General features: G+C 35.3%; 3 protein-coding genes and 1 long non-coding RNA gene across 4 annotated transcripts; 1 reads left to right on the top strand and 3 right to left on the bottom strand.

Moving 5' to 3' along the window:
- Nucleotides 1-493: 493 nt before the first annotated feature.
- On the bottom strand, nucleotides 494-1,258 carry LOC108851743 (uncharacterized). The gene is made up of 3 exons (XR_001949384.2): nucleotides 996-1,258; nucleotides 877-916; nucleotides 494-800 (listed from the first exon to the last, which is right to left on the bottom strand). It is a non-coding gene; the product is annotated as an uncharacterized LOC108851743 (long non-coding RNA).
- Nucleotides 1,259-8,551: 7,293 nt separating this feature from the next.
- LOC130508236 (F-box protein At1g30790-like) lies at nucleotides 8,552-10,542 on the bottom strand. Its single transcript, XM_057003602.1, has one exon. The coding sequence runs from the start codon at nucleotides 10,402-10,404 to the stop codon at nucleotides 9,049-9,051; it is 1,356 nt and encodes a 451-aa protein (XP_056859582.1). The 5' UTR covers nucleotides 10,405-10,542; the 3' UTR covers nucleotides 8,552-9,048.
- A 105-nt stretch (nucleotides 10,543-10,647) lies between these two features.
- Nucleotides 10,648-12,120, top strand: LOC130508237 (plant-specific TFIIB-related protein PTF2-like). The gene has a single exon (XM_057003603.1). It carries the CDS (start codon nucleotides 11,270-11,272, stop codon nucleotides 11,759-11,761), a length of 492 nt encoding a protein of 163 aa, XP_056859583.1. The 5' UTR covers nucleotides 10,648-11,269; the 3' UTR covers nucleotides 11,762-12,120.
- Nucleotides 12,121-13,784: 1,664 nt separating this feature from the next.
- Nucleotides 13,785-26,628, bottom strand: LOC108841701 (myosin-15). The gene is made up of 38 exons (XM_018614461.2): nucleotides 26,374-26,628; nucleotides 26,139-26,285; nucleotides 24,991-25,136; nucleotides 24,739-24,895; nucleotides 24,509-24,567; nucleotides 23,723-23,879; nucleotides 23,431-23,580; nucleotides 23,208-23,344; nucleotides 22,969-23,115; nucleotides 22,776-22,877; nucleotides 22,534-22,591; nucleotides 22,350-22,451; nucleotides 21,694-21,731; nucleotides 21,486-21,612; nucleotides 21,230-21,403; nucleotides 20,973-21,104; nucleotides 20,371-20,480; nucleotides 20,025-20,085; nucleotides 19,709-19,886; nucleotides 19,218-19,423; nucleotides 18,936-19,055; nucleotides 18,750-18,848; nucleotides 18,451-18,672; nucleotides 17,795-17,934; nucleotides 17,614-17,713; nucleotides 17,369-17,419; nucleotides 17,174-17,263; nucleotides 16,824-16,994; nucleotides 16,567-16,698; nucleotides 16,225-16,401; nucleotides 15,679-15,816; nucleotides 15,353-15,423; nucleotides 15,163-15,262; nucleotides 15,032-15,088; nucleotides 14,866-14,922; nucleotides 14,685-14,765; nucleotides 14,510-14,592; nucleotides 13,785-14,194 (listed from the first exon to the last, which is right to left on the bottom strand). The coding sequence occupies exons 1-38, from the start codon at nucleotides 26,500-26,502 to the stop codon at nucleotides 14,044-14,046; spliced, it is 4,557 nt and encodes a 1,518-aa protein (XP_018469963.2). The 5' UTR covers nucleotides 26,503-26,628; the 3' UTR covers nucleotides 13,785-14,043.
- Nucleotides 26,629-27,085: the final 457 nt, after the last annotated feature.

Here is a 27,085-nt window from a genome sequence, read left to right as displayed (position 1 = left end):
TCAAACTCATTGTTTCATTTCTCTCATCTTTCTCTCTCGGACAAGAAGCCAAGAAAGGTAGAAAGATAGATAGAGTAAATATATGTCTGTCGTCTTACCTAAGCCTCACGTGCCTCCTTGAAAGATACCTCCGCCGCTGCCTCATGGCGGCAGATTCTGAAATAACCGTCACTACAAGAAAACATGTCTGTTGCAAGAGAAAATAGCATCGCAATTCCGTTGCAAATCGCGATTTGCAACGGAATTGCAAGAAAAGTCAGTTCCTCGCAAATCCTTGCTTGCAAATCAAAAACGTTCGCAATTCTCTCGCAAATTTGCAACGGAATGATTTTCCTCGCAAATTTGCAACGGAACTATTTTTCTCGCAAATTTGAAACGGAAAAACATTCCTCGCAAATTTGCAACGGAAAAACATTTCTCGCAAAATTGCAATAGATTTGCAAAAAAAAATTCCCTCGCAAATTTGTCTCAGGATATTAAAAAAAATACAAAATAAAAAATATAAATAAATATATATAACGAAACTGGTATTTATATATACATACAGATACATATTTAAATACATGAATATATTAAAAACCTAAAAAACTTATAACAAACTGGTTTAGTTAATTGAACCGGTTTAACAAAACCTAATTAAGTGTAATCTAACTAAACTTAACCAAACCTAATTCTAAAAAAAAATTTAACCCTACAAAATAAATCAGCCGACTCCTTCCCTCCTCCGCCGCACCACCACCACAGTGACCACCGCTGGTTGTCTCCTTACACATCAAGCTTCTTCTCAATCCTTCACCTCCCTTTACCAAAACAAAAAAAAATCAGATATAAACAGGGGGAGAGACAAAGAGATAGAGAAAGAGAGAGAGGACGAACCATGGCGGGTTCCGTCCTATTTTGCCTTGCTTCCTCCAGCCTGAAAACAAACATATTCAGTTCAAAACAGAGAGACAGAGACAGAGACGGGTGGACAGAGAGAGAGAGAGAGGTCGAACCATGGTGGTGAGGCGTGCGATAAAGTAGATCTGGCGGTGTGTGTGAGAGAGAGAGAGAGGAGAGCTGGCGGCGAGGATAGCTTGAGAGAACTGGATTCGGCGAGGAGAGAGACGAGAAAGTGAGATCCAGCGAGGAGATAGATTTGAGAGTGGGAGAAGACACAAGGTCAGCGAGAAAGAGAATCCGAGAGATGGTGGATAAAAAAATCTCTTGTTTCTTTTTTTTTTCTGACGGCACGAACAAAAGATTGAATTAGGTTTATGTCATTATATACGGTCCCCATTATATACTAACCCTAGTCTGGAAACTCTTTTTTTTTTTTTTTTTTTTTGGGAAAATAGTTTTGCAACGGAATTGCAACGGAGTCCTCGCAAGTTCCTCGCAAATTGCAACGGAAATTAATCCCTTGCAAATTTGCAATAGATTTGCGAGGGAGCCATTGCAATTTCCTTGCAAATTTATAGTTAAAGTGTTTTAGGGTTTTGTTATGTTTTCTATACACTAATATTTTTCTTTATATTTACTTTTTGAAATTTACTATATAGAAGTTAAATAATAAAAAAATATTAGTTTTAAGACTGTAGTTAGAGTTTATGGTATTGGTTAATTTGGAGTATAATATATATAGGGTTTAAGGGTTAAAAGTTTGGGGTATTGATTTAAGATTTTAAGCTAAAGTTTGAAAATAAATTTGAATTTATTTTAAGAATTATAATTACGTTTGAAAAGCTTTTATTTAGAGTTTTGATTTAAAGTTATCTATTTAGAATAGAGGTTGAGTATAAGGTTAAAGGTTTAGAGTATTGAGATTTGAGATTGATTTTTGAAGAAGAAATAATTTTGAGTTTAAATTAAATATTTTAAGTTAAATTTAAGATTTGGTGTTAGAATATTAAAGTTTGAAGTTTGTGTTTGGATTTTAGGGTTTAAAAATCATTTAGGGTTTAGGGATTTAAAAAGACAAACTAAAGATTGAAAACATGGATTTGCAAGGAAATTGCAACGAGTCTCTCGCAAAACCATTGCAAATATGCAAGGGAAATTAGATTCTCTCGCAAATTAGCAAGGGAATTGCGAGGGGATCTTTGCAAATTCCTTGCAAACTCCTTGCAAATCAAATAACTTTAGAGTTTCATTTGGGGGTTTGGTATATTTTTGATGGATTACTATGTATTTGTATTTGTTTAAAAATTAATTAATGTGATTTTTTTTTGGAAATTTACTTGATGTGTATTTATTGTATAAATTATAAAATTTTGATATTTAGTACTTACTAATATTAGTTCAAGTTTCGAATTGTGAGAAAACAAGATAAACATATAAAATTTTTATTTAGAGTTTAGATTTAAAGTTATGAACTTAGAATAGAGGTTGAGTATAAGGTTAAAGATTTAGAGTATTGAGATTTGAGATTGATTTTTGAAAAAGAAATAATTTTTGAATTTATATTTAATATTTTAAGTTAAATTTAAGATTTGGTGTTAGAATATTAAAGTTTGAAGTTTGTGTTTGGATGTTAGGGTTTAAAAAATCATTTAGGGTTTAGGGATTTAAAAAGACAAACTAAAGCTTGAAAACATAGATTTGCAAGGAAATTGCAACGAGTCTCTCGCAAAACCCTTGCAAATTTGCAAGGGAAATTAGATTCTCTCGCAAATTAGCAAGGGAATTGCGAGGGAATCTCTACAAATTCCTTGCCAATTCCTTGCAAACTCCTTGCAAATCAAATAACTTTAGGGTTTTATTTGGGGGTTTGGTATATTTTTGGTGGATTACTATGTATTTGTATTTGTTGTTTAAAAAATTAATTAATGTGATTTTTTTTTTTGAAATTTACTTGATGTGTATTTATTGTAAGTTATAAAATTTTGATATTTAGTACTTACTAATATTAGTTCAAGTTTCGAATTGTGAGAAAACAAGATAAACATATAAAGTTCTTGCAAATCCTTTGCAAATTTGCAAGAGAATTTTTTTCCTTGCAAATTTGCAAAGGATTTGCAAAAAAGATGTAACTACCATCGCAAATCTCTTGCAAATTTGTGAGAGAAACGTTTTCCTCGCAAATTTCTTGCAAATTTGCAAGCGAAACGTTTCTCTCGCAAATTTGCAAGAGACTTGCGAGGATTATATATTTTCTTGCAATTTCGTTGCAAATACGTTGCAAATTTGGGAGGAAAATTTTCCCTTGCAAATTTCCATTGCAATAGGCTTGTTTTCTTGTAGTGCGTCCACTGTCCACTTCTGGGGTCCATCACCTCTAGACCACCACATCAACTACAGACCGGTGATGCTTCTCCTTCACGGCTTCGGCCCATCTGCCATGTTTTTTTTTTGATCAAAAGATTCAAGCCTTCTTTCCGTCCGTTTCCTGGCTATATTGTCCCGATCTTGTTTTCTTCAGCAACTCTATTTCCAGTAGGGTGAACTAGTATTATTTTCTGGACATGTGAACAGTAATTATTTAAGTATTGCTAGTAAATATAAAACAGAAGATATATTTATTTACATATGTCCTTTTAAGATAAGGAGTTGTAACTATTAAAAAGTATGAATTTTGGTGTCTAACTAGTAACCATCTCATCTCGGGAACAGTGAAAACAAATAGAAAAAAACAGACAAAAATAAAATTATAGAAATAATGAGAAATAGTTATTTTATATCAAATCTAGTAAGGAACAATTTTTTTCTTTAGTTATCTACGATGAAAGAAATGAGAAAGATAGAAAAGGAATAACTATTCTTTATGAATGATAAAATTTATTAGAAATATTAAGAAATGCATTATTCAGTTTCATTACTTGGTCAATGTTTATATTAAATATTTGATATATTAAACATTTGATATATTAGCCCTTTTTATATTTAGAAGTTTGAACTCATTTGGCATACTAAACACATATCTAAATATCTATATGGATCGATCCGGAATGAACATAGTGTGTATTTTTAATACTTCAATTATTATTGTAATCATTTTTAAGAATTCTATTTATTAATATGTTTGATATAAACATAAGTTCTACATGCAACACAAGTAGTCCAAACTGGATGGATTAGACATTTTTATACTAGCCCTTTTATGATTAAAATTTGGAGTATTATTATTTTTCTTAAACTATAATATGAAATGGAAGGATTACTATTTTTTCTCAAAAATTTCTTTATAAATCCACACCAACTATAGCATGTGGAGTGTAACATCAGTTTTGTTAACCTATTACATAGTAAAACAAAAAGTGTTTAGAAAGTGTTTAGATCCCACATTAAGTTAACTTTATTGACTGCACAATAAAAGAGAAAATACATTGACGAAGTCCAATTTGCATGTCCTCTCATACCCAATAAGCATTGGCTAATGCGTGAATTAGTTGAATTTTAAGGCACGATTCAAGAAGTAGACCAGATGATCATCATCATGTATTTGTGATGTCATGGTGTTTCAGGATTCCAATACATCTAGATCGGAATCGGTTTACCAGCTGCACAAAATATGTAAGTGGGTTGGTAAAAATTAAGTTAATATATGATGGATGGGTTGACAACTCAGAATCCAGAAAGATGGATGTAAGGTGAGGTTTTATCAAGTTCTCTGGAGAGATTTAAGATGTGACGAATGTAGAAAAAGGATGATAACGGTGCTTGGTGCGGATGGTTCTGATATATACACGAGAGTGAAAGAAGTGGCGGACAGAAAATTGGTACATCAAATGCTAAACGATGCTCTGAAGGATGTTCAGAATAACTCAAGTAAAAGTCCTATCTTATTGGTGAGTAATGACAAAGACTTCATGGGTGTAATACGAGATTTGCGTAGATACGGTTATACTGTAATCTCAGCAGTTAGCGAGATGTTTGCCAAAAATCTTCCCGGAGTGGCTCGGTTAACCCAAGCTTTTTGGTTCTTTGAACAATTGGAAAAGGGACATCCTCCAATTCACCCATCACCGATGCAGAATGCACTGGCAGCCTCGGTATTAATCTCTAATCTATGTCTTAATTCTCTCATTATGTTAGTTATTAATGTCTTTCTCCTTAATGATTACATAGGATACCGTTGATTTGGTGTGGGACGTAAATATGCTGCCATTGCCTTTGCCTATTGATCTAAAGTCATTAAGAAATAGAATCAATGCTGGTCTCCGTTGGGTTAATTCCAAATAGAAACTAAATACCATGGTCTTTGTTGGTGGTGAAAAAGACATGACAGTCAATGATCGAAAAACACAATGGATTTATGCACCAGAGATATACACTCTGTGACACGTGTATTTCTAAGATTTTAAGATTAATTTTAACTTTATTAAAATTATGATTCAAGCTTGAGAATTGGGATTCAACCACTTCGAACGCTCTAGTTGTACCCTGGCTACAACCCTTTCTTCTTTTTCTTCTTTTTTTTCAGCAAAAATTGTGGAATACGATGGGGTTGTTGATGAAATAATAGACGTCATCGTATTGGCTATAATGTGCTGGTTATTTTGAGAAAATTGAAATTTTCCCAAAATCAAAGAAAAGACCATTATCAACGGTAAGTGCGTGAGTGTTTACTCTCTTTAGTTGAGAGTGGGCAATCTTAAAATACAAATTTTTATCACTGAATCTATTTTTTCAAAAAAGATTTAAATACATATGATTATATTATCATCACATTCTAAAAGTTTCAAACAACGCAGCAGCACAAGGAAACAACAACAACAACAACGCAGCAGCACAAGGAAACAATGCCAGCCGCAGCAGGAAACGCAGCAGGAGGCAACGACGCAGCAAGAGATAATTATGGTGGTAACTTTTATAACGCTGGTGGGAACCAGTACAATTATTTTGGGGGGCTGTTTGACGATGATGAGTGACTGTGTGAGAAGATGATGAGAGACTGTGAAAAACTTAACTATATATATATCTAATTTTCTGCCACGTATAATACTCTATAATTGTGCAACGGTGATGAGCTACTCAACATATGTGCCATATGTCTATTTTGTTAAAATGCTTGAAACTTTTAGATTTTTAAATGATTGCCAAAAACTATTATTATTTATTTGGTTCCATGTTATATAAATTTTAGACTTATCAATAGTTAAGAAGATGATCACGGGTAAGTGGTATAAGAAGAGTAACAACTCTTCTACTTTTCTCTCTTTCCCATCAATTTTTATTTTTTCACCTATGTGGTATTGATTTTTTTCTTTTATATTTTTCCCATATATATTAAATGAATATAATAAACTGATGAAATTGTAACCTATATACTACTAAAAATGATATTTGTATTCCTTATATATGTCTTATTTTGTATTATTGTTTTGGTCCAATCATAATATTATATCTAAATAACTGGATTGGTTTTTTATCAAACCAACACAACAATAAAAGCCTGTATAAAAAGAGTTGGACCAATCCAGACTAATCAACACCCTTTTATGGAAGAGACATTAGTTCAGTTTTTCATATCAAATGTGTAAATATATTTTTTAATATTTATAATTATTTACTATTTTTTGGTTTTTCTAAAATATTTTTAAAATAAAGCAATGATCAATATAAAATTGCATAAAATAAGATAACTCATAAAATTTTGTAAGTTCATATGAACGCATATCGATATTTATAATAACTAAATATTTTTAAGCTCTACGTAGTATTATACTTTAGATTTATAAAACTAAACTGAAAATTATTTTTAAAAATATTAATATAGTAATTAATATTTTATTATGTTTAAAAACATGAAAGTTTATTAAAATGACACAAATTAATTATGTTATTATTAGAATGACTCGTATTTTTTGAAAATTATTAGAATATTTTTTTGCTCGAAATTGCCTTTACACATAGTTATAACAAAAACATATACTACCAAAATACCCTTAATATTTAGTTGACAGCAAACTTATTTAAAAAAAAATCTATCGAAAAATAAATCTGTTTATAAAATCTGTGTAGAAAAAAAATCTACCAGTACAATAGTGTCAGACTTTTTAAGAAACATCAGATTTATTCACACGGCATATTTAATTGGCAGATTTGATTAGAAAACAGAATTTAAAAATATATATGTCGAGTGAGGTAGCTGAGTTGTTATAAATGGTAGATTTATGTGGTCAGCTTATTTTTTTATGGACCGATTTATTTTCATATGTCCAACTTATTTACTTACGGCAGGTTCATATATTTGACATAAAATTGTTGGTAGATTTTTTATTTTTGTGGTGACAGACTTTTTAATTTATGTTGCGGCAGATTTATTGACGGGTGAATTTATATAAACCGATTTCAGTTTTTGCTAAAAAACCTATTTCAGTTTTGACCCGGTTTACATTAATTTCAAATCTGATTTATTTTTGGGTTAATTAAACTCATAGTTAGGGAAGATTTTGTAGTAGTGGATTGATTGGTATTAATACCCTGAATCAGTACGACTCGTGCAGCGTCTATATTCTCACCAAAATGTTCAATCTCTTAAAACGTTTATGGCACTAGACGAATCTTGAGAAATCAATTGGTTAAGGCTATTATTCTACTTGAGCCGATATGCTAAAAATGAAATAAAATGAAAAACAACAGTGGGTTGCTTTCTCAAGTTTTATTTTGCAATGTCTAATTGGTATGATAACGCATGCAGCTGCTATACAAGTACAACATATACAGATATGTGGTGGTGCCGGTCATCTCTTTTGTGCAGTTATTGGTAATAACAGACAGCGTATCAATTGTTGGTTCCATTATGTTAAAAACTGGAACAGTCTGAAAGTTGGAACATCATTAAATATGAAGAATCTGACAAGAAACACAAAGTATCACTAAAGAATGAATCAATATGTAAACTCAATGACAATATGTAAGCTCAATGACACAAGTGTATCTTGTTTCTTATTTTGCCCTTGCAAATTCTAGGAGCTGTGCTCATATGTCGCCCATGCCATGATGATAAACTCGCGAATGTTTTGTTTGCATGCAAGTAATCACACCAGTGATTTACCAATGGCCACGCTCTTACTGCAAAGAGCAACTGCCACACCCCAATCGGTGTATCTAAAGCAAGAGACCTCTGCCCCTGCAACATTTTAACTGTTGTCTTTTTTAACACTAGCACATATAGAACATCTCCTGAAAGCTACTTCAGATCAAGCTCTGTTTAAGCTTCTCTTTTTTATATAGGCTAAAGTAATCGTGTTTTCTTATCGTGGTTTAGTAGAAATTGGTAGTGGATAATGAAATTTCACCTGTGTCGAAAGTAGCTGAACCAACTTCTTCTGAGTTTCCTGAATCTCCAAACATGGATTGAACCGTCGCTGCTGCTTCTGTAATCGTTGCCGCCGTGGCGTTGTTTCTATCGACGAGGCTTGCTTGATTTTGGGATCTCCTTTAACTGCTTCAGCGTTGCCTTATGAGGAGGAGGTTGGAGCCTTTCATATTGGTGTGAGGTTTGCCGACAACTATCCCCTGATATTTACAAAATCGAGCAGCAGTACAAGTAATGCTAGCTCCTTTTATGAACAACAAGCTAGATAGAGCTTTTCTAGTTGCAGGAGGACTTGTTGTTGATCACGTGTTTAGTGTAATGGACTAGAAATGTGTTTTATGAAAGCCCCCAAATCTTGTCTTGCGTTGGTTTAATAGATTTAAGGACAACTTCTCTAGGGCTATGTTGTAGCTAATTAACTACAAGCTAGAGCTTTTGGATATTTTCTTCTCAGTCTTTGAATGTGTCTTCTCCTCTTCTTATTAGAGCATTATGAATGCCTCTCTCTAATCATTATATGCTCCAATGCGGTTCATACATAGGACTTTTCTTAGCGCCATTCTTCGACATTCTGGTGATAGTCTGCCTGCAAAGCACGTGGCCACAAGACATCATCATCGGAGGAGGATTGTCCTCACTCGACTGTTCCTTGGAGACGGGACAAAAACACCGAAACTGAAACTCCTCGGGCAGTTCCACCGCCACGGGAACCTGCTCCATAGTCTGCCAATCGAGCTTCTTGTTCGCTATCACGTTCATGTATTTCAACAGTACCAGTAAAAAAACACACACACACACACACACGTTTATAATAAAGCAATACTATCAGCGTGTTGGGGTGAGAAAGAGGCGCAACATGTGCCAGTGAGTCCATAACGGCTCCAGAACTCTTCAGTATCTGCGACTCCGTGGATCCTGACTCTTCTCATGTTGTTCGTGACAGGGTTGAAGTAGAAAACATAGAAGGGCTGGGCACGGCCTGGCAGAATTGCTGGGGAGAAAACGATTTCACCGGCCTTGTTGGTTCCTTGGGAAATCATACGCTTACCCATCCCCAGAGTGAAGGGAAGAGGCAAGGGAAGCTCAAATGATTGTCTGGACCACTCATGTTTCGTCACATCCTCCAGTATCCAAAGATCAAAACGGTCGAAAGAAGCACATCCCAAACAGTTTGGTACAACGACAGCTAGCTTCCCTTTGTATTCTATCAATGATGTAAAGCCCTTCCAAACCAGGACCTCCTTAGGCGTTGTGATAAAACTTAGTATCCTCTCCTTTCTAACATCAAAACACACAACAAACACACGAGTAGAAGGAGTGTCTTCTTGATTTGGAACTGGAACTGGAACAGAAGCACCACAATAGATGAAACCATTGATGCTTAGTCCGGCAGTGAAAGGGCGATAAGGCGGGGATGTAAATCGGCTACGAGATACTACTCCTCCTCTTCCAAGTCTTATAACCTCGTGCGTGCACATCAAACTAGGGTTATGCATATGATCATACCTAGATGTCAACAGGGTCAATGCTTTGAATTGATCACCAACAGGATCGTATCCCAAGCGTGTGCTCGTTGCCTTGCAGGGAAAGGTAATGAATTGCCGCGTGCTAGGGTTACATATAATGAACGTTGTCCCATCTTTACAAGCCATAAAGCCATGGACGGAAAAATACTTGTAGACGTTGAAAGGCAAGGTCACTAAGGGTATTGTCATGTCTAGCTTGGCAACCAAAGAAGAAGAAGAAGAACAACAAGTTTCCTCTCCCGACAAGATGAACAGACGCTTGGGTTCACCAAATACACTGTTGGTGAAAGCGGCTACAAAACGGGAAGGCTTGGCAGCGTAGTAAGAAGCGACGAATCTTTGGCTTCGGATAAGGGAAGACCAAGTCTTGGACACGCATAGGAACTTCATAAGCGACTTTCCAGGCAATCTAGTCAGTGTCTCCACCTCCATATCAAAAGGGAGGATGACATGTAGCTTCTTACCTGGGGGGCTCTTGTCGCTACCAACGCCATTGTCCCTTGACTCATCTCCGCAAAAGACGTCTTTCTGGTGATGGGTCAGACGCGATCTAGTCTTCTTCTTCTTCTTCAGATCAAGAGGGATCGGTTCCAAGATGCTTCGGCTGCCCTTCTCATGTCCCTTGCGTTCCATCATGGAGGCTCCCGACGAAAACCCTTAATTCGACTCTCGATTGACAGATCTAGATTCTAGATCGATATAAAACGACAAACGAGTTTCCTTTTTTTTTTTGGAGTTTCCTTTTTTGAATTCAGACAGATCTCGGCCGTTCGTTTGAACTTAACTTTTAACAACTCTGACACAAAGTAAGTAGTTTAATAGATTTTGTTCGGTCCTTTTTTTTTTTTAAATAAAAATAAAAATAAAAAAACTTAAATTAATTAATAAATAACTCTAGGCATCTCCTTCATTACTTTTAAACTCTAATCGCCGTCGCTCCGGTCGTGTCTCCCTGTCGGAACCATTACCGGATCCTCCTCCTCGTTCCCACGAAGATCAATCAAAAAACCCAAATCGAAAGTTGGACACTTTTTCCGATTCTGCAAACCATGCGGTGCAAGAGATGCAACGGCACCGACTTCCAACGCGACGACTACTACACAGGAAACTCCTTTTGCTGCGGATGCGGGACGTTGCAAGAGTACGACAACTAGCTGGGCGGCGTAAGAGGACCCCAAGGGCACGTGTTGCTACGCGCTGGTGAGGAGAGAAGGGAAGGGAGGTGTTTTGAGATTGCTGGTGTTGTGGGATGTGATTTGATTTGATTTGCATCAGCTGGGGAGTATGTGTAAGCGTGTTGTTGAGTATTTAGGGTTGGAGTTGCAGGAGATTGATCTCGTGGGGATGTTTGTGAAGACGCCGAGGCTGAGTGGTGTTGACGGTAAGAAGAAGGAGAGGGTGATGAAGCAAGGGGGGTTTCTTATGAACTCTTCTTTGAAGTGGTTTTTGTCTACAGGGAGGAGACCGATGCCTTTGGTTGTTGCGGTTTTGGGGCTTGTCTATGTATTGTTATGATGATGATGATGATGATGAAGGTCAAAGGAGCTCGTTTCTTCAGATGGTATCGTGTGAAGATTGGTGGAAAGGGAAGTCGAAGATGAGTCAGAGACTTACACTCAAGGAAGTGTTGGAGAAAGATATAGGGCTTGATGATGATTTGCCTATTTCTTACGTGAAGGGTTGTGATGCGGTGGAAAGAAGAAGAAGAAGAGAGAAGATTAAGGCGGCTAAGTTAAGGATTGATGCGATACAAGATCCTTGTGATGATGGAAGTGAGTTGTCTTTGGAGCTTGGAGATAGCAAGAGGAAGAAAAGGAAGAGAGGATGTGAGATTGATTGGGAGGAGGATTTGGTAATTCAGACTCTGGTCTGTTATTGTCTTAGTTTCGTTGTGATCTGCAGGGACAAAGTGCATTTTGTGATGCTAAATGTGGACAACACGAAATGGGAGCAAGAGCTGGATGAGTTCGGTGTTGAAGGTATTCCTCGATAGGCAAGGGAACGAGGAAGGTAATGTGGTTTGGAGGCTCCCGTGACAGTATCTAGTTGAGAATGTAAATGCGCTTGCAGCTGAGAAGCAATCGATTCCTCGTGCTCGAGCTGTGGGACGACAGTACAGTAGCACCGAAGCCCCTAAGGTTCACCAGGTTACTCATCCCTTTAGCCATGGGTAGAGAAAGATTGAGACATTATAATCATTATCATATCATGTTGATTGAACATCATAACCAAAGCATCTGTCATCATGTTGATACAAGTTGTTTGTAACTCTTATAGTGCACAACAATTGAAAAAGTAGCAATTGTTCCTATTTGATCAATACAACTCTTAACTTATAAAAACTCTAATCTATCTATGTGAATACTGATGAAGGTGAAGATGTGGCGCCGGCCCATAAAAAAAAGCCTAATTACTGAACCAAAATCAATTTTATGAAAACCAGGTGGCTAAACCGGTTGTGAGTAGAAACTAATAAATCAACCGAACATTATTTTCTAGTCCAAAATCATAACCTTACCCATTTTCAGCTTTAATAAAATTTATGAAAATTCAAAGAAAAATTATGTCGACGATAAATACTTAAAATTAAAATTATAAATCAAATATATTCGTTATATCTTTTTTTTTCGAAACTTTTCTTTTTGAAACTATACAATTATTTATACTAAATCAAATAAAACAAACTTTTTTTGGTATCTTGGGTATCTATAATATTATTTGCGAAGTGATTTTTCGCAACGTACCTCTCATTAAAAAGTTAGGACGGTTAATATTATTTATATTTTTAATGAATAAAAATACAAATTATCTATTCGAAGTAATTTTTCGCAACATAACTCTTACGTTAAAAATTAGGACGGTTAATATCGTTTATATTTTTAATGAATAAAAATACAAATTACCCATTAAATAAAAATGAACTTTAATAATTTGATTAGATAAGTGACTAAAATTAATAATGATAAGGATTATCCAACATCTAGAAATATATTTTAAAATAAAAAGTTAGTGGTTAATATCATTTATATTTTTAATGAATATAACATATAAATTAGCCACAAAATAAAAAACGAATTTTAGTTCTTTTGATTAGATAAATTATTAAAACTAATAATATTAAAATTTATCTAAAATCTAAAAATATATATAAAATAAAAATAGTTTTATACATATTGTGTTGTTTTCTGTAAAATCTTATAATAAAAGAGTTAATTTTTTTTAAAAAAAACACATACCACATAACTAAATATTAATCAAGTAAAGTTTTGATTTTCATATAATTGAAAAGGAAATAAATTTTAAAATAAAATAGATAATTAATAAAAATACTTTAGTGTACAACTAAATTTAAAAGACAAAAAATATTTTTGATAACAAAACACATAACTAAATATTAATCAAGTAAATTTTAGGTTTTATATAATTCAAAAGGAAAAAAATTTTAAAATAAAAATATAATTTCTAAATATATTTTAGTGTACAAATAAATTTACAAGACAAAAAATATTTTAGATAACAAAATACGTAAATAAATGTTAATCAAGTAAAATTTTTAATTTTTAGATAATTGAAAAGAGAATAAATTTTAAAATAAAAATATAATTTCTAAATATATTTTAGTTTACAAATAAATTTACAAGACATTAAATTTTTAGATGAAAACATAAATAAATATTTTTCATTATAAACTTTATTTAGTAGTGAAAATATTAATAAGAAATTATAAATTATTTGACTTCTTACGTTTGGTACCACAAGTTTAATATATATTATAAAAGTTATAATCAATAAGAGTAATATCGGTTATTACAAAAGAATAGATTGTGATTTGGTCACCAGTAATATTTGGTGGTGTACTATAACTACAAATCACTTTCACACAATAGTAAGGGGACGGGAATGCTCGCATTGATATCATCAACATAGTTGTTGGCATGTAACTCTCAAATAATTATATCATCAACATAGTTGTTGGCATATCATCAACATAGTTGATGTGTAATGAACAATGAAAATATCCATAAAATTTCAAAGAATTAAGAGAATTCATTACTTAATATTCACAAAGATGCTGTACCATTTACAGTCCCCAAAAAGAAAAGAAAAAACTGACAATTGCACAATTACAAATATTTTGACTTCAACGTATAGTAAAGTTCTACAGTTACAAAGTCTAAGCTTCCATTGTTTCATTCTCCTAAAAGAGAAATTTGCAAAATACCAAATGTTTTTTTCTTCCTAACTTTCATTGATGCATAATCAAGCTCATATGCATCAAAGGATATGCGTTGAGGCTGAAGCTGTGGAGGGTTTCTTCACAAGGGACTGTGCACACGTATATTCAGATACAAATTTTGGTGGTTCTATTTCTGATGGGTCTAAAACTGGAATAGCCTTATCTATATCTTCTGCAGAGAAAGGAATGCTGCACACACACAAAACGATACATTAATCAACTTAAACTATGTCTGAGTTATGCGAGAGAAACTTGACTAACCGTCTACTCTCAACCAAATGCCCAAACCAAACCTTAGATATACTAAAAGCGTTTTTCAGTTTACATGGATCCTAGATTTTCACATGTATAACTCACAAGTTGTAACCCTTGGCCGAGCTAGAGATATAAACGTTTATGTCGTTGCTACCATATTCTTCTACTCACGAATAACTAAACTTGAGAGCCGGCTTACATTTGAAGTATTTCAATTAATTATACAGACAAAACGGACGAGAATAATACCTCATATCATCATCCAGCAAGAAGGAATTAGATGTTAGTTTTTGGCTATCCTTGTCAACAAGTACCCTCATTTGAGAAACCACCTACAGCACAGAGATATGTGTAAAAATGTTTAAATAGACATTTAAACACAATTAGAAGCGCCCATGATTAAGAGCTTTAGACATTAACTCACCTCACTTGAGACACTTTGAGTTCCATACTTATCATCCCAGTACATCGTACTTATTCGATATATTTGCCTTATTGTCAATGCCTACAGAAGAATACAATAGTCCCGAGTTTTCATGAGATTTCAGAAGTGCTCAAGGCCAGGATCCAAAAAGAAAAGAAAAAATGGAAGCCAAACAACGTACCGGGCACAGGTCCTGCCTGATTTCTTCCAGTGATTTTTTTCTCTTCTGGTGTATAACCTAGGACGAAAATTAAAAAGTTTCATAAAATACAATTCAATTAAATGCAAGCTCAATTACAAAATGAAACTAGACTTTTCTCAGAATAGAAAAGAAGATGATTTTTTACCAAGAATCCGACAGCTTGTCTAATGTAATTTAACTCGTGCCAAGAAGTTCCTGAAAACTGCATTCACAAAATTTTAGATCACAGATAGCATCCGTCTACGAAGCAACTAACGAGTATATAACATGGTGTACCTCTTCCTTGACACTGGCTATCCACTTCTCTAATTCTGCAATCCCAGATTTCACGTATTCCCCATTTGAAAATGTGCAACATTCACGTCGAAGGAGAAGACTGAAAAGGAATTCGGATTAAATATGCAGAAAATAAATGTAAACTGCGGTAAGCAACAAAGCAAAGAACTGAAAAAAAGACAACATCTACCTGTTGAAAAGTGACAAGTTGATAAATGAGAAAACCTGAGTCACAAGTTTTCGAATGAAGAACGAGGGTACCTACCAATATGATATCCAGGTTAGAAAACAAGAACATAGATATTCTTAAAGTACAAGGCAGCTTGGAACATGATCATTCTAATTCCTAATCCTCGCACAGGAAACTACAGCGTAATTACTAGACCAATACAATATACACGAACTTAGAAGAATAGAATTTTATCCATGCAGGATGAAAACATCATTAAAAACCGCGTGGGTAGAAGCAGACATTATAATTGAAGTTATAATTGAAGCTACGGAATGTGTACATACATGATTTTGGCGTAGGCGGGACATAAGAGAATCCAAGAATTTTAGTATGTTTTCCCATTGACTACTCGGTGATTGCTGCGGCGCAACACCTGGTGATCTAGATGATTTTCCAGCAGTCCCTCGTGAAGCTTTGGGCGCCTATAGATCATTAAAGAAACACTTGAAAAGTTATAACCTATTCCAACAAAATTTTCAGAATTTTGAAACTAAAGAGATGAAACTAAACGCAGTTCAGTAAACACGCAATTTATAACGCTACAATAACCAAATTGCTATATTTTATTTAGGAACACACGGTAACCCAGATCTTTTGTCACATAACAAACATATAATGCTGTGCACAAACTTGATATTGTGTACCATCAAGTTGTATACCAAAAACAACAGATAGAATGAAGAATACATGAGAAATGCCAAATGGCGTGTAAAGTCTCAGTAACTAAGTATCTTGGTGCATGTTAAAGAACTAAGTTAATGGTATCCAATAAATATTTCAGAGAATCAATATCAACGATGCTGAATATCTACCTACTTTTGGACTCTCACCTGAATGCATAATCCAAGAAGCGGTGACAATTCTTTCTTCAAATTATCACGAATTAGACCATAAATCTTTTCCACACATGCTGTCAGCTGCTGCTTAAATAATATTGCAGGATATCTTGCTTCTATTTGCCCAGCACCATCGTCAGGTCCATGGAGTTTAAAAGGAGTCTTTACTCCCTGGTACGCAAGAAACAGAACATCAGTTTACACAGTGAACATATTAAAACAAGGTAACACGGTGCTTCTGAATCTCAATAAGCAATAGACAATGAGAATTTTAATTCTACAGAAATGAAACGTGCAAACTAATCTGAAGTGGAGATATCTATCCACTGAACTTACATATGCAGCCCTCCCAGACCGCTGAGCACTAGCATTTAGAAAACTATTCGACCGCAGATTTCTCTGCAAGAGACATAGAAGTGCTGAAGAGTTTGAAAGCCAATATGGTAATACATTGTTCTCATCTCCACCCTGAAACAAACATAGAAACCACAACATAAAAGAGTTCTATCAATTTGTTTAAGCTAAGAAATTTACGAGATTCCTTCAACAAGAGTGAAATCAAGAGGGAAAAAATTGATTACAACAGGAATCACCTTAAGGGCTTCATTAATTCCCTCGATAATGATGTTAAATATCGCTGTGCTCTCAGATTCAAAGGCGTGCCAGTGCAGAAGACATTTGTATATTACACAAGCAGCCAGTGGCTTATCATCATTGAATCCCAAATTTTCCTTTATACATCTGGAGAGCAACTCGTAGTTCTCCTGCATTATAGTGGTAACTTATGTCAAAATTAGTATCTACTTCACCCAACAACAAGAAAGTTCTACATGACAAGAAACAGATATGAGATAATACGAACATATTGATTCAACTCAGCAAAACAACTTCGTTCACCGTAAAAAATATTGACAGCCTAATGAAAATGGCAGTGAATATGTACCAAGTTTCTTTCTGCAGTGAATTTCGATCGACGTGGTTCTGACAGGCTATGTGAAATGGGCATAATGTGCTTTGATGGTGTGGGTGTCGCCTGTACATATTAACGGCAAGGTAGAGTCCTCATTTTCAAGCATTTACAAACCAAAAATAAAAAGATAGAGGTCATAAAACAAATGAAAAAGGAGTAGTTACTTACAAAAACAGATCTTTTGTCATTCTGAGCTGGTACGATAGCACTAGAGTGTTTCTGTTGAAGAGGCAGTAGTAATGAGCAGTTGGTAAAACTTAAAGACCAAAGAAGACAGGATGACAATAATTGACAAGCAATGGTGGTGGGATGCATGGTTCAAAAAGGTAAGATATCCAGCAATTTCACAGAGTGCATACTTTCGTGCATGCATATTCAGAAAGTGCAGCAGAGAAAAGTCAAAGATTACATACTTCACCAAGTCTCTGTCCTATTCTCTTTGGGGATAAACTTAACGTGTTCTGCCTCAAGACATGGTTCTCGTTCTCCAAGCGAGAGAGTTTCTCCTCGAGACTGCAAGGCAAAAGTAAATACACTTGTCAAACACAAACCTGAGGTTGAGTTGAGAAAAAGACCTGCACTGCACCTACAAACCTTTGAACATTCGTCTGGAGTTCAGAACATCTTTTTTCAGCTTCTTTCAACTTCTGTAGTGTGTTACTGAAATCGGTTTTAGCACTCAGAAGCTCCTTCTCCAGAGCCAGATTCTTATTTTCCAAGGAATTCATCGAATTCTATCATTTAAAAAGGGTTACCAAAAAACCCGTGAACAACCGAAACGAAAGAATTTGGGCACTAAGAAAAAAGTGAAAGCAATCAAGCATTACCAAAAAGATACCAATATATATCAAAGAAAAGAAAAAACAAGCAGCGAACAAAGAAAAGAATAGGACATGCTATCCAAAGATTTAACCACTTTTGAGAGAATTTCTCAGAATACCCTTTCACAAATGCAATTAATATATATCCACTTTCACACTCTCCGGAAACTGGATCCCGTTATTATAGAACTTAAAAAATTTGACCAGCCCTGTAGGTAAACTGAAACATAATTGCGGAGGTTGACCCAAGGGAAAAAACTTAAGGACTCTTTTTAAGTAAATTTTTAACTGATTAAAAACCTAAGTAAATTTTTAACTAATAGAAAAATCAATGATAGAGAATACAACCCTTAAGAAGGAATCCAAGTTTAAGACAATGACAGAACAAGATCTTTATATGCACTCATATGGAGAATAGTAGAAAATTACCTTCAACGAAGTGTTCTCTTTTTCCAGTTCAACCATTCCATTAAGTTCTTTTACAACAGCAGCCTTCTCCTTTATGGATATGTCTAGTTGCTTTTGAAGTACTGCATTCTTATTGCATTCATTAATGGTAGCCAGCTTAGCTGCATCTAGTTTGAGGCTGAAAGATTCCAATGTTTTCTGAAGCTTGGATACTTCACCTGACTTGGCCTCCTCACCACTTGTCTGTTTTAAATCACTTGTAGTTATTTACACTGTTTCAGGAGATCAGTACTATATAAACGACAAAATTGGGAACATACTCGCAATCGTTTCTCAAGCTGCAACCGCCATTCAAGATCTTCTAACCGCTTCTCAAGTTTAGTTTTAGCTAATCGCAAAGCACCTGTTTCATTAGCGGCCTGCAAGACAAAGATTTGCATGTTTATCCTTTGAGTGATATGTAGCCAATTGATATCACCCTGCTCTTTAACATAACTAAAACATACCTGTTTAAGTTTTCTAAACTCTCTCTTTGCAAGCTTCCGCCGCCAACAACACTGAATGGCAATAATAGAAGATTTACGATGCCTGAAAGCTGACCGAAACTTATGCATTCTCCAACGAGCCTAAGAGATACACATTATTCGAGCATGCATTAGAGAGTGAAATGATGAATGAGGATAAAGACATCAGGAAACTAGCTGGATATATAGTTCCCCATATGAAAACTTATAGCAAAAAAAGGTGTTACACATAATTTATTATACGAACTCGGAGATTCAATGTACCTGAATGACAGAAGCAGCTCTGTGTTGTTTCTGATGTGCAAACTTCAAACGAGCTGAGTCAGCACGGATGTAAGACTGTATTACTAAGGCAGCCGATACATATTTCACAAATGCACATCTTGACAGCCATCTGCGCGCATGCTTTTGTACCAAAACTGCTGCCGCTGCATTCCTTCTAGTGGCGTAAGCATTTCGAGACAGGCATCCTTGCCAATGGATATTATTATTATTATTATTATTATTATTATTAGAGCATCGAAATGAAACAGAGAAAAGAAAAATGAAAAAAGCATGTACAAACTAATAATATACTAGTAACCACAATTTGCATGGAAGATAAATGTGAACATGTTTAACAAAAAAATCATAACATAATTTTCCGAGAGTAGGTTGTTACATCTATGAAGATATCTCAAACGACCACAAAATTCGAATGCAAGAGAACTGCATATAAACAAAGAAATAAGAATAGTAGTGGATGAGAAAGGAACCTCTACAGTATGCTTGAAAAGAAATTGCAGAGGCCCGCGCAGAGATGAAGTTCTGGTGCGTAACAAATGTTCTCAATCTTCGCTGAATGAGTCTTGCAGAAGCATCAAGAACTTCAGCCCGCCTAGAGTCTAAAATGCCAATTTGACCAGCCCTAAGGAAAACTTTTGTCCTTCCAAGCTGTGAAAGATGATCCACATATCAGCAAATCAATTAAAGTAATTAAGTGGGTGCCATGCATTAGAGAGAATCCTTTGGGTTTTTGGCCCACCAAGAAGCGAAATGTTATTAGTAATAGTAATGTTGGGATCAGTATACCTGATAATTCCCAAGACCTACTTTCCTCAAGATTTTCTCGGTCAGTGCCTGCTCATCGTTGCTGCAAATATTTATACATATCAACCTTGCTTGGCAAAAAAGATTATTCAATGCAGGATACAAGAAATTGGAAACTTAACGAAATCAAGGTCCCTATTCGTCCTGTCTGACCGAAAGCTATAAATAATGTTTAAGTTCTATCAACATATTATCTATCTTTCCTCAACCAGGAGGTCACAGAAAAAATGTATAAAATATTATTTGCACAGACTGACCAAATTGCATGGACAAATATAGGATAACCACTCCGACAATGATCTTAGAATCATCCATCAAATATGCGTACCTCTCATCCATGAACTCTGGAGCTAGCAGACCAAACCGATCCAAGAAGTCTGAATAATTCCTTCGTGTGGGATACCCTGCAAGACTAATCCGAACAGCTTCCAGTACTCCCTATCCAATTGTGAGATACAAGATATCATCAAAGTCGAAATACCAAACAACGAAGAGAACGAAAAACCATGAACATGAAAAATACTAGTACAACCAACTGGACTAGTAAGATCACAAATGTTCAATTATAACAATTTTAGGAAGCCACTGTAACAGAACATGGAAGCACAATGACCTTTAGATGAAAACAACTTTCATTTGAATTATGTCAACAAAAATGTAAAACGATGGTAGTATAAAGATAAATACAAATTGCATTCTGACCAAGATCAAAAAGAGCATGAATATAAGTTTCTAGCCTATCATAGGCTTCATAGCACGGGAAAACATATGCATCATGCTACAAAACTTCACACACTTCATTTACGTTAAAGAACAGATCGATAGAAACACCAAACTAGCTAGAAAATAAGTTAAAGATTCTCTCTTTAAAAATAGACCATAACTGCCAAGGAAAATGTAAAAATGAACTAAGACCACATATCCACTAACCCCACAACGAAGTTGATGTAAAACACTGGGATTCTCAAACTTATGAGGTCTGTTGAGGGAGTTTGGCTTCACACAACGAACATAGTGAGGCTCCGTTTCGTTGAGAGTTTCCATGAGAGCTTGAAGTTGTTGCTACAATCAAAAGTTAATGGTCGTATCAATGATCGGTTTCACGATTGATAGTTCTTGATATACACAACTTTCATAACTGAGTATCTTGCAAAGTGAAAAAGGAGATAGCTGGGCAGTTTCCTGACCTTAAATCTGGAAGACACAGAGGAAAATTTGTAAGACGACCTGGTAGACTCTTCTGGCGCTGACGGAAAAAGTCCAGCAACAAAGGGGCATTTGGAGGAAGACAACAGATTGCAATGCTCCACTATAGCATAATCACGGTTTTTATCCAAAAACGTTTCAGTCTGGTAAGTAACCTGCCGAAATGAAGAGGGACAAACTCATTGGGATTTGAAGGACACAAAATAACATTAATCTCTGTTCTAGAGCACGACTTACCTTGCCAGCATAATGAGAGAGAGTAAAGTCCGTCTCTGAAAATTTTGGCTTCTCCAATCTAGGATGAGTTTTAAAGTTGTGGAACAGCTTCATTGAAAATGACTCATGAGTTGATCTAGGAAACATGCTGCATAAAAAACAAACAAAGATAAGTCAGCGCACAAAGAGAAGATACTATTGTGGAGACACAAGATGAGACGGATTGTACCAAGCTTCATCCAAGAGTGCAATTACCCCAATAGGTTTCTGCAGGTAGCAAAAGTATTAATAGTAGAATCAGAGGAAAATAAATAAATTTTGCTATCATGTCTGCTAGAGTTTAACAAAACAAAGAAAACAAAAGGGGAACACAATTTTTGAGGCTGGCAACTACAACAGTAGTTTGAAAAGAAACATATGTTATTAAATTTCACCATACCAGTATGCAACAAAACTATCAACCGAAGAATATAAATGTTTCTCACTAAGTTCCAGTATTCTTGCAGCTGGACTAGATCATTTATTGTCCACATTCTATAATAGGAATAATAATGGCGTCTTAATGAACTTTAGACGTGTGGTGAATGTATTGACACATTAACCTTAAGATATGCGACAGTACAATGTGGCATCAGTAGTAATCCGTTCGTTTTCTTAGACCATGCAGGCATAGTTGAGATTATAGTAGTAAAAAATAGACAGAGATGAGAATTTGAAAATATGTGTCATAACCAAAATCCCTCACTGAAGGTGACAAAAAAAACTAATTGAAGTTTCGATACAACATAGACTGTTGCAAGTTTCACAGATCACAACAGGTTATGGGGTAAGAAATTAGAACAGAAATGTTAAATATAAATCTAGCTGAAACATGGAGAAACGTACCTTCTCTATAAGGTCCAAGACATCCTGGTTGTCAACAAACTCGATATAACTCCAGTTAATCTCTTCTTTTCTGTACTCATCCTGCTCCATCTTGAATACATGCTGAAAACAGAGCAGAGATTATAAGGACATGAAGCCATGTCCCAAAATCTGGCTTAACCTTTGAAAATGAGATCTATATTACCTCATTGAAATGTTGCTGAAGCTTTTCATTTGCAAAATTAATGCAAAATTGTTCAAAACTGCGAAGTGCAAACAAGTATTTTGGTGTTAGTTTTCATCTTTAGACGTTGATTGGGTGAAAATATACCAGGCCGACAGAAATGCACCAGCCCACATAAAGTTTACACGGTGCGCTTATAAAACTAGCAATGAATAAGGCTGGGAAAAAACAGTTATTTAACTACTTCAACAAAACACGCTAACCTGTTACTCTTAAAGCACTCAAAGCCATAAATGTCCAGGACTCCAATTTTAAAACGTGAGTTTGGATCTTGACCAACAGACCTATTAATCTTGTCAACCAACCTGACAGAAGCATTAAAAGAGAATTTCAAACAGAAGAGTGATGCATTAATAAACATCCAGTGAATGAGAGATGAAGCAAGTAAAAGCAAACCAGTCAAACAGACGGGCGTAAACAGTCTTCGCGAGTGCATCCCGGCTAGTAACAGCAGCATTACAGTCAAGTGCTTTGATTATGGGACCTTCACGGGTCAGAATTGAACGTGTGCAGAGCGAAGCCAACAAAAGATTTGGATCACACCTGAATAATTTCAGAATACAACAAAATAAATAAAAGCAATTTCTTTGTACGTCTAGTTAGAAAAAAAAGTAGTATCAGAAAATTCCATGTACTTGAAAAGATCAGCAGCCATCTCCAGATAGATTCTAGATTCCTGATCCTTTACTACCGAAGAATCGTGTTCTTTTCCTGGAGAAAACTCAACATTTCCAAGATGCAGAATTGCAGCAAGTGTGCGGAATATCCCTTCCTGATTAATGATTTATGCAAGAAACTAGGACTATTAATAACTGAAGGAAGAAAACTATGTGAAAATACAATTAGAAGACAAAACACCTGCTCATCGTGACTTATGCCCACAATATCCATCGCCCTCCTTGTATTCTTATACTCTTCTGCGTTGCTTACTCCCTCCAGTTCATATGTCTTGCTTTGATTTAGATAATGAAATTGACGTGGATTGCTTAGTTTATATTTATCAGCGTCCTATACAATGAAAAAAACACTAATACATTAGTAATCGGCATAGGTTACTGACAACATCAGCCAAAAAAAACTGGCGTAGCTCGCTAGCAAGAAAACAGAAACCAATATCTTATGAGACTTAAAGAGCAGGAAAAAGAATTACATTCCCAGAAGCGCACAGCTGATAAAAACAATGATAGTTCCTCTCAGGGTCTGTTATTCGGACTACACGTGATCTCTCCAGAAGGTACGTTCTGATTGCAGCACCAGATATTCTACCATTTGCGTCAAATTGGATTTCGACAAACTTGCCAAAACGGCTGAACAAACCAAAATTCAGTAGGTCTGTCAGTAAATCTGTCATTTTTAGAATCTTAAAATCTAATTGAAAAAGTAAGAGCACCACACATGAACTGCAGCTAACATGGTATGTGCACTCAATGCAATTCTTGCAAAATAAGAATTCTAAATCATAAACATTTATGATTAGTGTTCTATACATGCGAAATGAACAGGAAAAAAAAAACTAGTTACCCCGGTAGCAGTTAGATTGTTACCATACCCCATGTACAGGAAACATTTTCGTAAACCAAATAGACCCTGTAATGCATTTCACAATGGTTCAAGAGGTTGCATGTCTTAATGGAAAAACTTGTCAATAGATCATATAACTGAAGTTGAATTACTACCATACTTCAAGTACAAGTTTACTAAGACCATCAGAGTTTACAACTTAAAATTTGTAACAAGAGATACTAACATCTTAGTACGCCATTACCACTGGTTTCTAACAGCTCCAAATAATCTAAACGTGATAGGTTCCACAAATGCTCCTATGTGTCAGGAAAATTGTTGAGAAATGGCATAAGGCCAATCTAAGAAACACCCCCCAGTTCTCATGATCTCATCGAAAAACTAAACAAAACGAAAAACAAATTCCATAACTCACCTGGAATTATCGTTTCTAACTGTTTTCGCGTTGCCAAATGCTTCCAAGAGTGGATTCGACTGCAGGAAAAGAATACTTATATTAGAACAGTCGCAAAGAAAGTCAAATATGGTTGCCTATAATTTAATTTGCAAACAGATACCAGAGGAAGGCAAGTCAATAGTATCTTTTAATTCTTTTCTTCTCACTGAACAAGATAAAAGATACAAAACGTGTAAGAAAAATCTTACTTCAAGGACTTGCTGCTCAACACTTCTATCATCTACAGCTGCACGTCCCCCAACAAATGTAAGATACTGCATGATTAGTTTCGTTGTCTCAGTTTTGCCAGCTCCACTTTCACCGCTGACGAGTATAGACTGACTTCTACTGTCGTCAATCATCGCTCTGGATTATGAAGCATAGCTGAGGTTAATTGATTAACATGACAGATAATATCAGGTAAGAATGTCAGCAAAAATATGGAAAATAGGGCGGACCACCTGTATGCAACTTCAGAAACTGCAAAAACATGAGGACTGAGCTCACCGAATGGTGCTCCCTTGTACTGTTCCATCATGTACGCATCGTAGAGATGTGGAAGCTTCTTAAATGGATTAACAGCGATCAGAATGCTTCCAGTGTATGTCTGAAAATGAAATAGAGCGTAGTTGTAAGAAGATACTGCAGTCAGGAACAATCTACGAATGGAACGGTGAAATACTTTTGTCAACTAGCTGACAGTGAAATCTAGCTGAGTGCAACCATATAGAACATAATTACTTTTGTCAACTAAATAAGGAAACGAAGCTCTCCTTCTATAGACGGAATATTCAACCTATATGACTAACAGTGACGGCCAACAAACTGATAAAAAATGGACAACGATTATTACAAGGTTGATTATCCAATCAAAAATAATGCTTATATTGGAACCCAAAGTTAGGGTTGGATTACGAGGATGTTTCTAGTACAATTGGATACCTAATAAGCAAGTTTTTAAAGAGTATGAATGTAATGATATATGCATTCCTTGTTCGCACATTTTATTAAATTCAAGATCAACATTTTCAGCTAGATGATATAACACTGAGTTATTAAAACACATCACAACTATAAGTCAACATAAGAGGGACCCATCACATAGACACAGCCATAAATTAAAATAAGCAAGAAAGTATTTACCCTAATGTATAATTACTCATTCCCAAAGGTGGCATTTGATCGATAGAGCATAAACACAGAAACACTAACGCATATCAGATGGTGTTCAAAATGTATTCTCAAATACATAGACCATTCAAGGACCCAAACACGACCACTCAGGTCAGTTTTTTTACAGATACCTAAAAATTTCCACAGAGGACAGGCCTAAATGCATGCTATAAAGCTAAATCTCAAGTCTTTGGGGGGCACGGGGCACCCACAGTATCATAGACAAAATGGGGGCGGAACAAAAAAACTGAATCTACTTCCTGTGTTAACATGTCTTAGACCATAAACAGATACACAAGAAACTCCACAGGCAGTTCTATATAGATATAAATCCAACTCAATAAAGTAACCCAGGCAGCATGAAAACAAAAACTCAAGCAGCAATTATACTCAAGCGGACTCTAAATAAGCAAAAGAGTGAAAAGAAAGAACTCACGTAGATATCATTGAGAGCGTATCTCCTTTGAAGATTGTAAAGCACACCAGGCTCGTGCAAGTAAGTCAGCTTGGTCATATCATCCACTCCATTATGCTCCTCCTCGTCAGGATCCCTCAGAAAGAGCTTCTCCGGAGAGACGGAAACCTATATCCCCCAAATAAACAGAAAAAAAAGCGTGAAGGAGGACAAAACAGAAATTCACCGGCGAAAAAGACGGTTAATCGAATCGAACCTTCTTCCCCGTAGAAGTCTCGACATGGACCTTGTTACTGGAAGAAGAATCGAGCACGTCACCGGGAATCCAAGCCAAATCCTTATCCTCAACCCAAACCTTATCGCCCTTCCGCAGATTCGAATCCATTTGTAAGTCAATCTCTCATGTAATTCGTGATGAAGCTCAAACGAGAAAACGCTCGAGAAGACGCGAGAGAAATTTTTCAAAATTCAAATTGAGCACCTGAAACCCTAAGGAGGAGATTGTGAGAGAGGAAGGGGATGGTTAATTACTGTACATTTAATTTTTTTTTTGGTTGAAGTAAAACCGCAAGCAAAAGTAAAAATAAAATAATAATAACGGTTGACTTCCCGCCCTCTCGGATCGCATATTCGCAAAAAAAGAAGACGAAACGACTTTGAAAAAACACAATTTAATTTCTCTCTACAATTTATGCATACGCACAACTGATAATAAATAAAGGTTTTTTAATCCGTGTTACGCGCGGAATTGATTTCAATAATTAACGATTTATAACATTAATTAATATCAAAACAAACTACTGATGGTTAATTATGTTTGTTTTAGCAATATTTTATATAGGTTTTTCATTCTTTTATTGTTAATTTTGTAAGCATTTGTGTTGCTAAATTTTCTTAGATTTTAATACAGTAAATCAGCAAATAAATGATAAATGATCAACGGAAGATTTGTTTGTTAGTTGCTTTTT

The sequence above is a fragment of the Raphanus sativus genome, chromosome 2, assembly GCF_000801105.2.
Source record: "Raphanus sativus cultivar WK10039 chromosome 2, ASM80110v3, whole genome shotgun sequence".
NCBI lineage: Eukaryota > Viridiplantae > Streptophyta > Magnoliopsida > Brassicales > Brassicaceae > Raphanus > Raphanus sativus.
Note: the sequence above shows the minus strand (reverse complement) of the source record. Positions and strands in the feature narration are given on the sequence as shown.

Excerpts from the sequence above, each read along its gene's own strand:
- LOC130508236 (XM_057003602.1), bottom strand. The coding sequence starts at position 10,404 with ATGATGGAACGCAAGGGACATGAGAAGGGCAGCCGAAGCATCTTGGAA.
- LOC108841701 (XM_018614461.2), bottom strand. The coding sequence starts at position 26,502 with ATGGATTCGAATCTGCGGAAGGGCGATAAGGTTTGGGTTGAGGATAAG. Across the intron at positions 21,732-22,349 it reads TCTTGGACCTTATAGAGAAG|AAACCTATTGGGGTAATTGC; the intron begins GTACGTTTCTCC and ends TGCTACCTGCAG. Across the intron at positions 19,424-19,708 it reads TTTTCAAGCATACTGTAGAG|GATGCCTGTCTCGAAATGCT; the intron begins GTTCCTTTCTCA and ends TCCATTGGCAAG.
- LOC130508237 (XM_057003603.1), top strand. The coding sequence starts at position 11,270 with ATGTATTGTTATGATGATGATGATGATGATGAAGGTCAAAGGAGCTCG.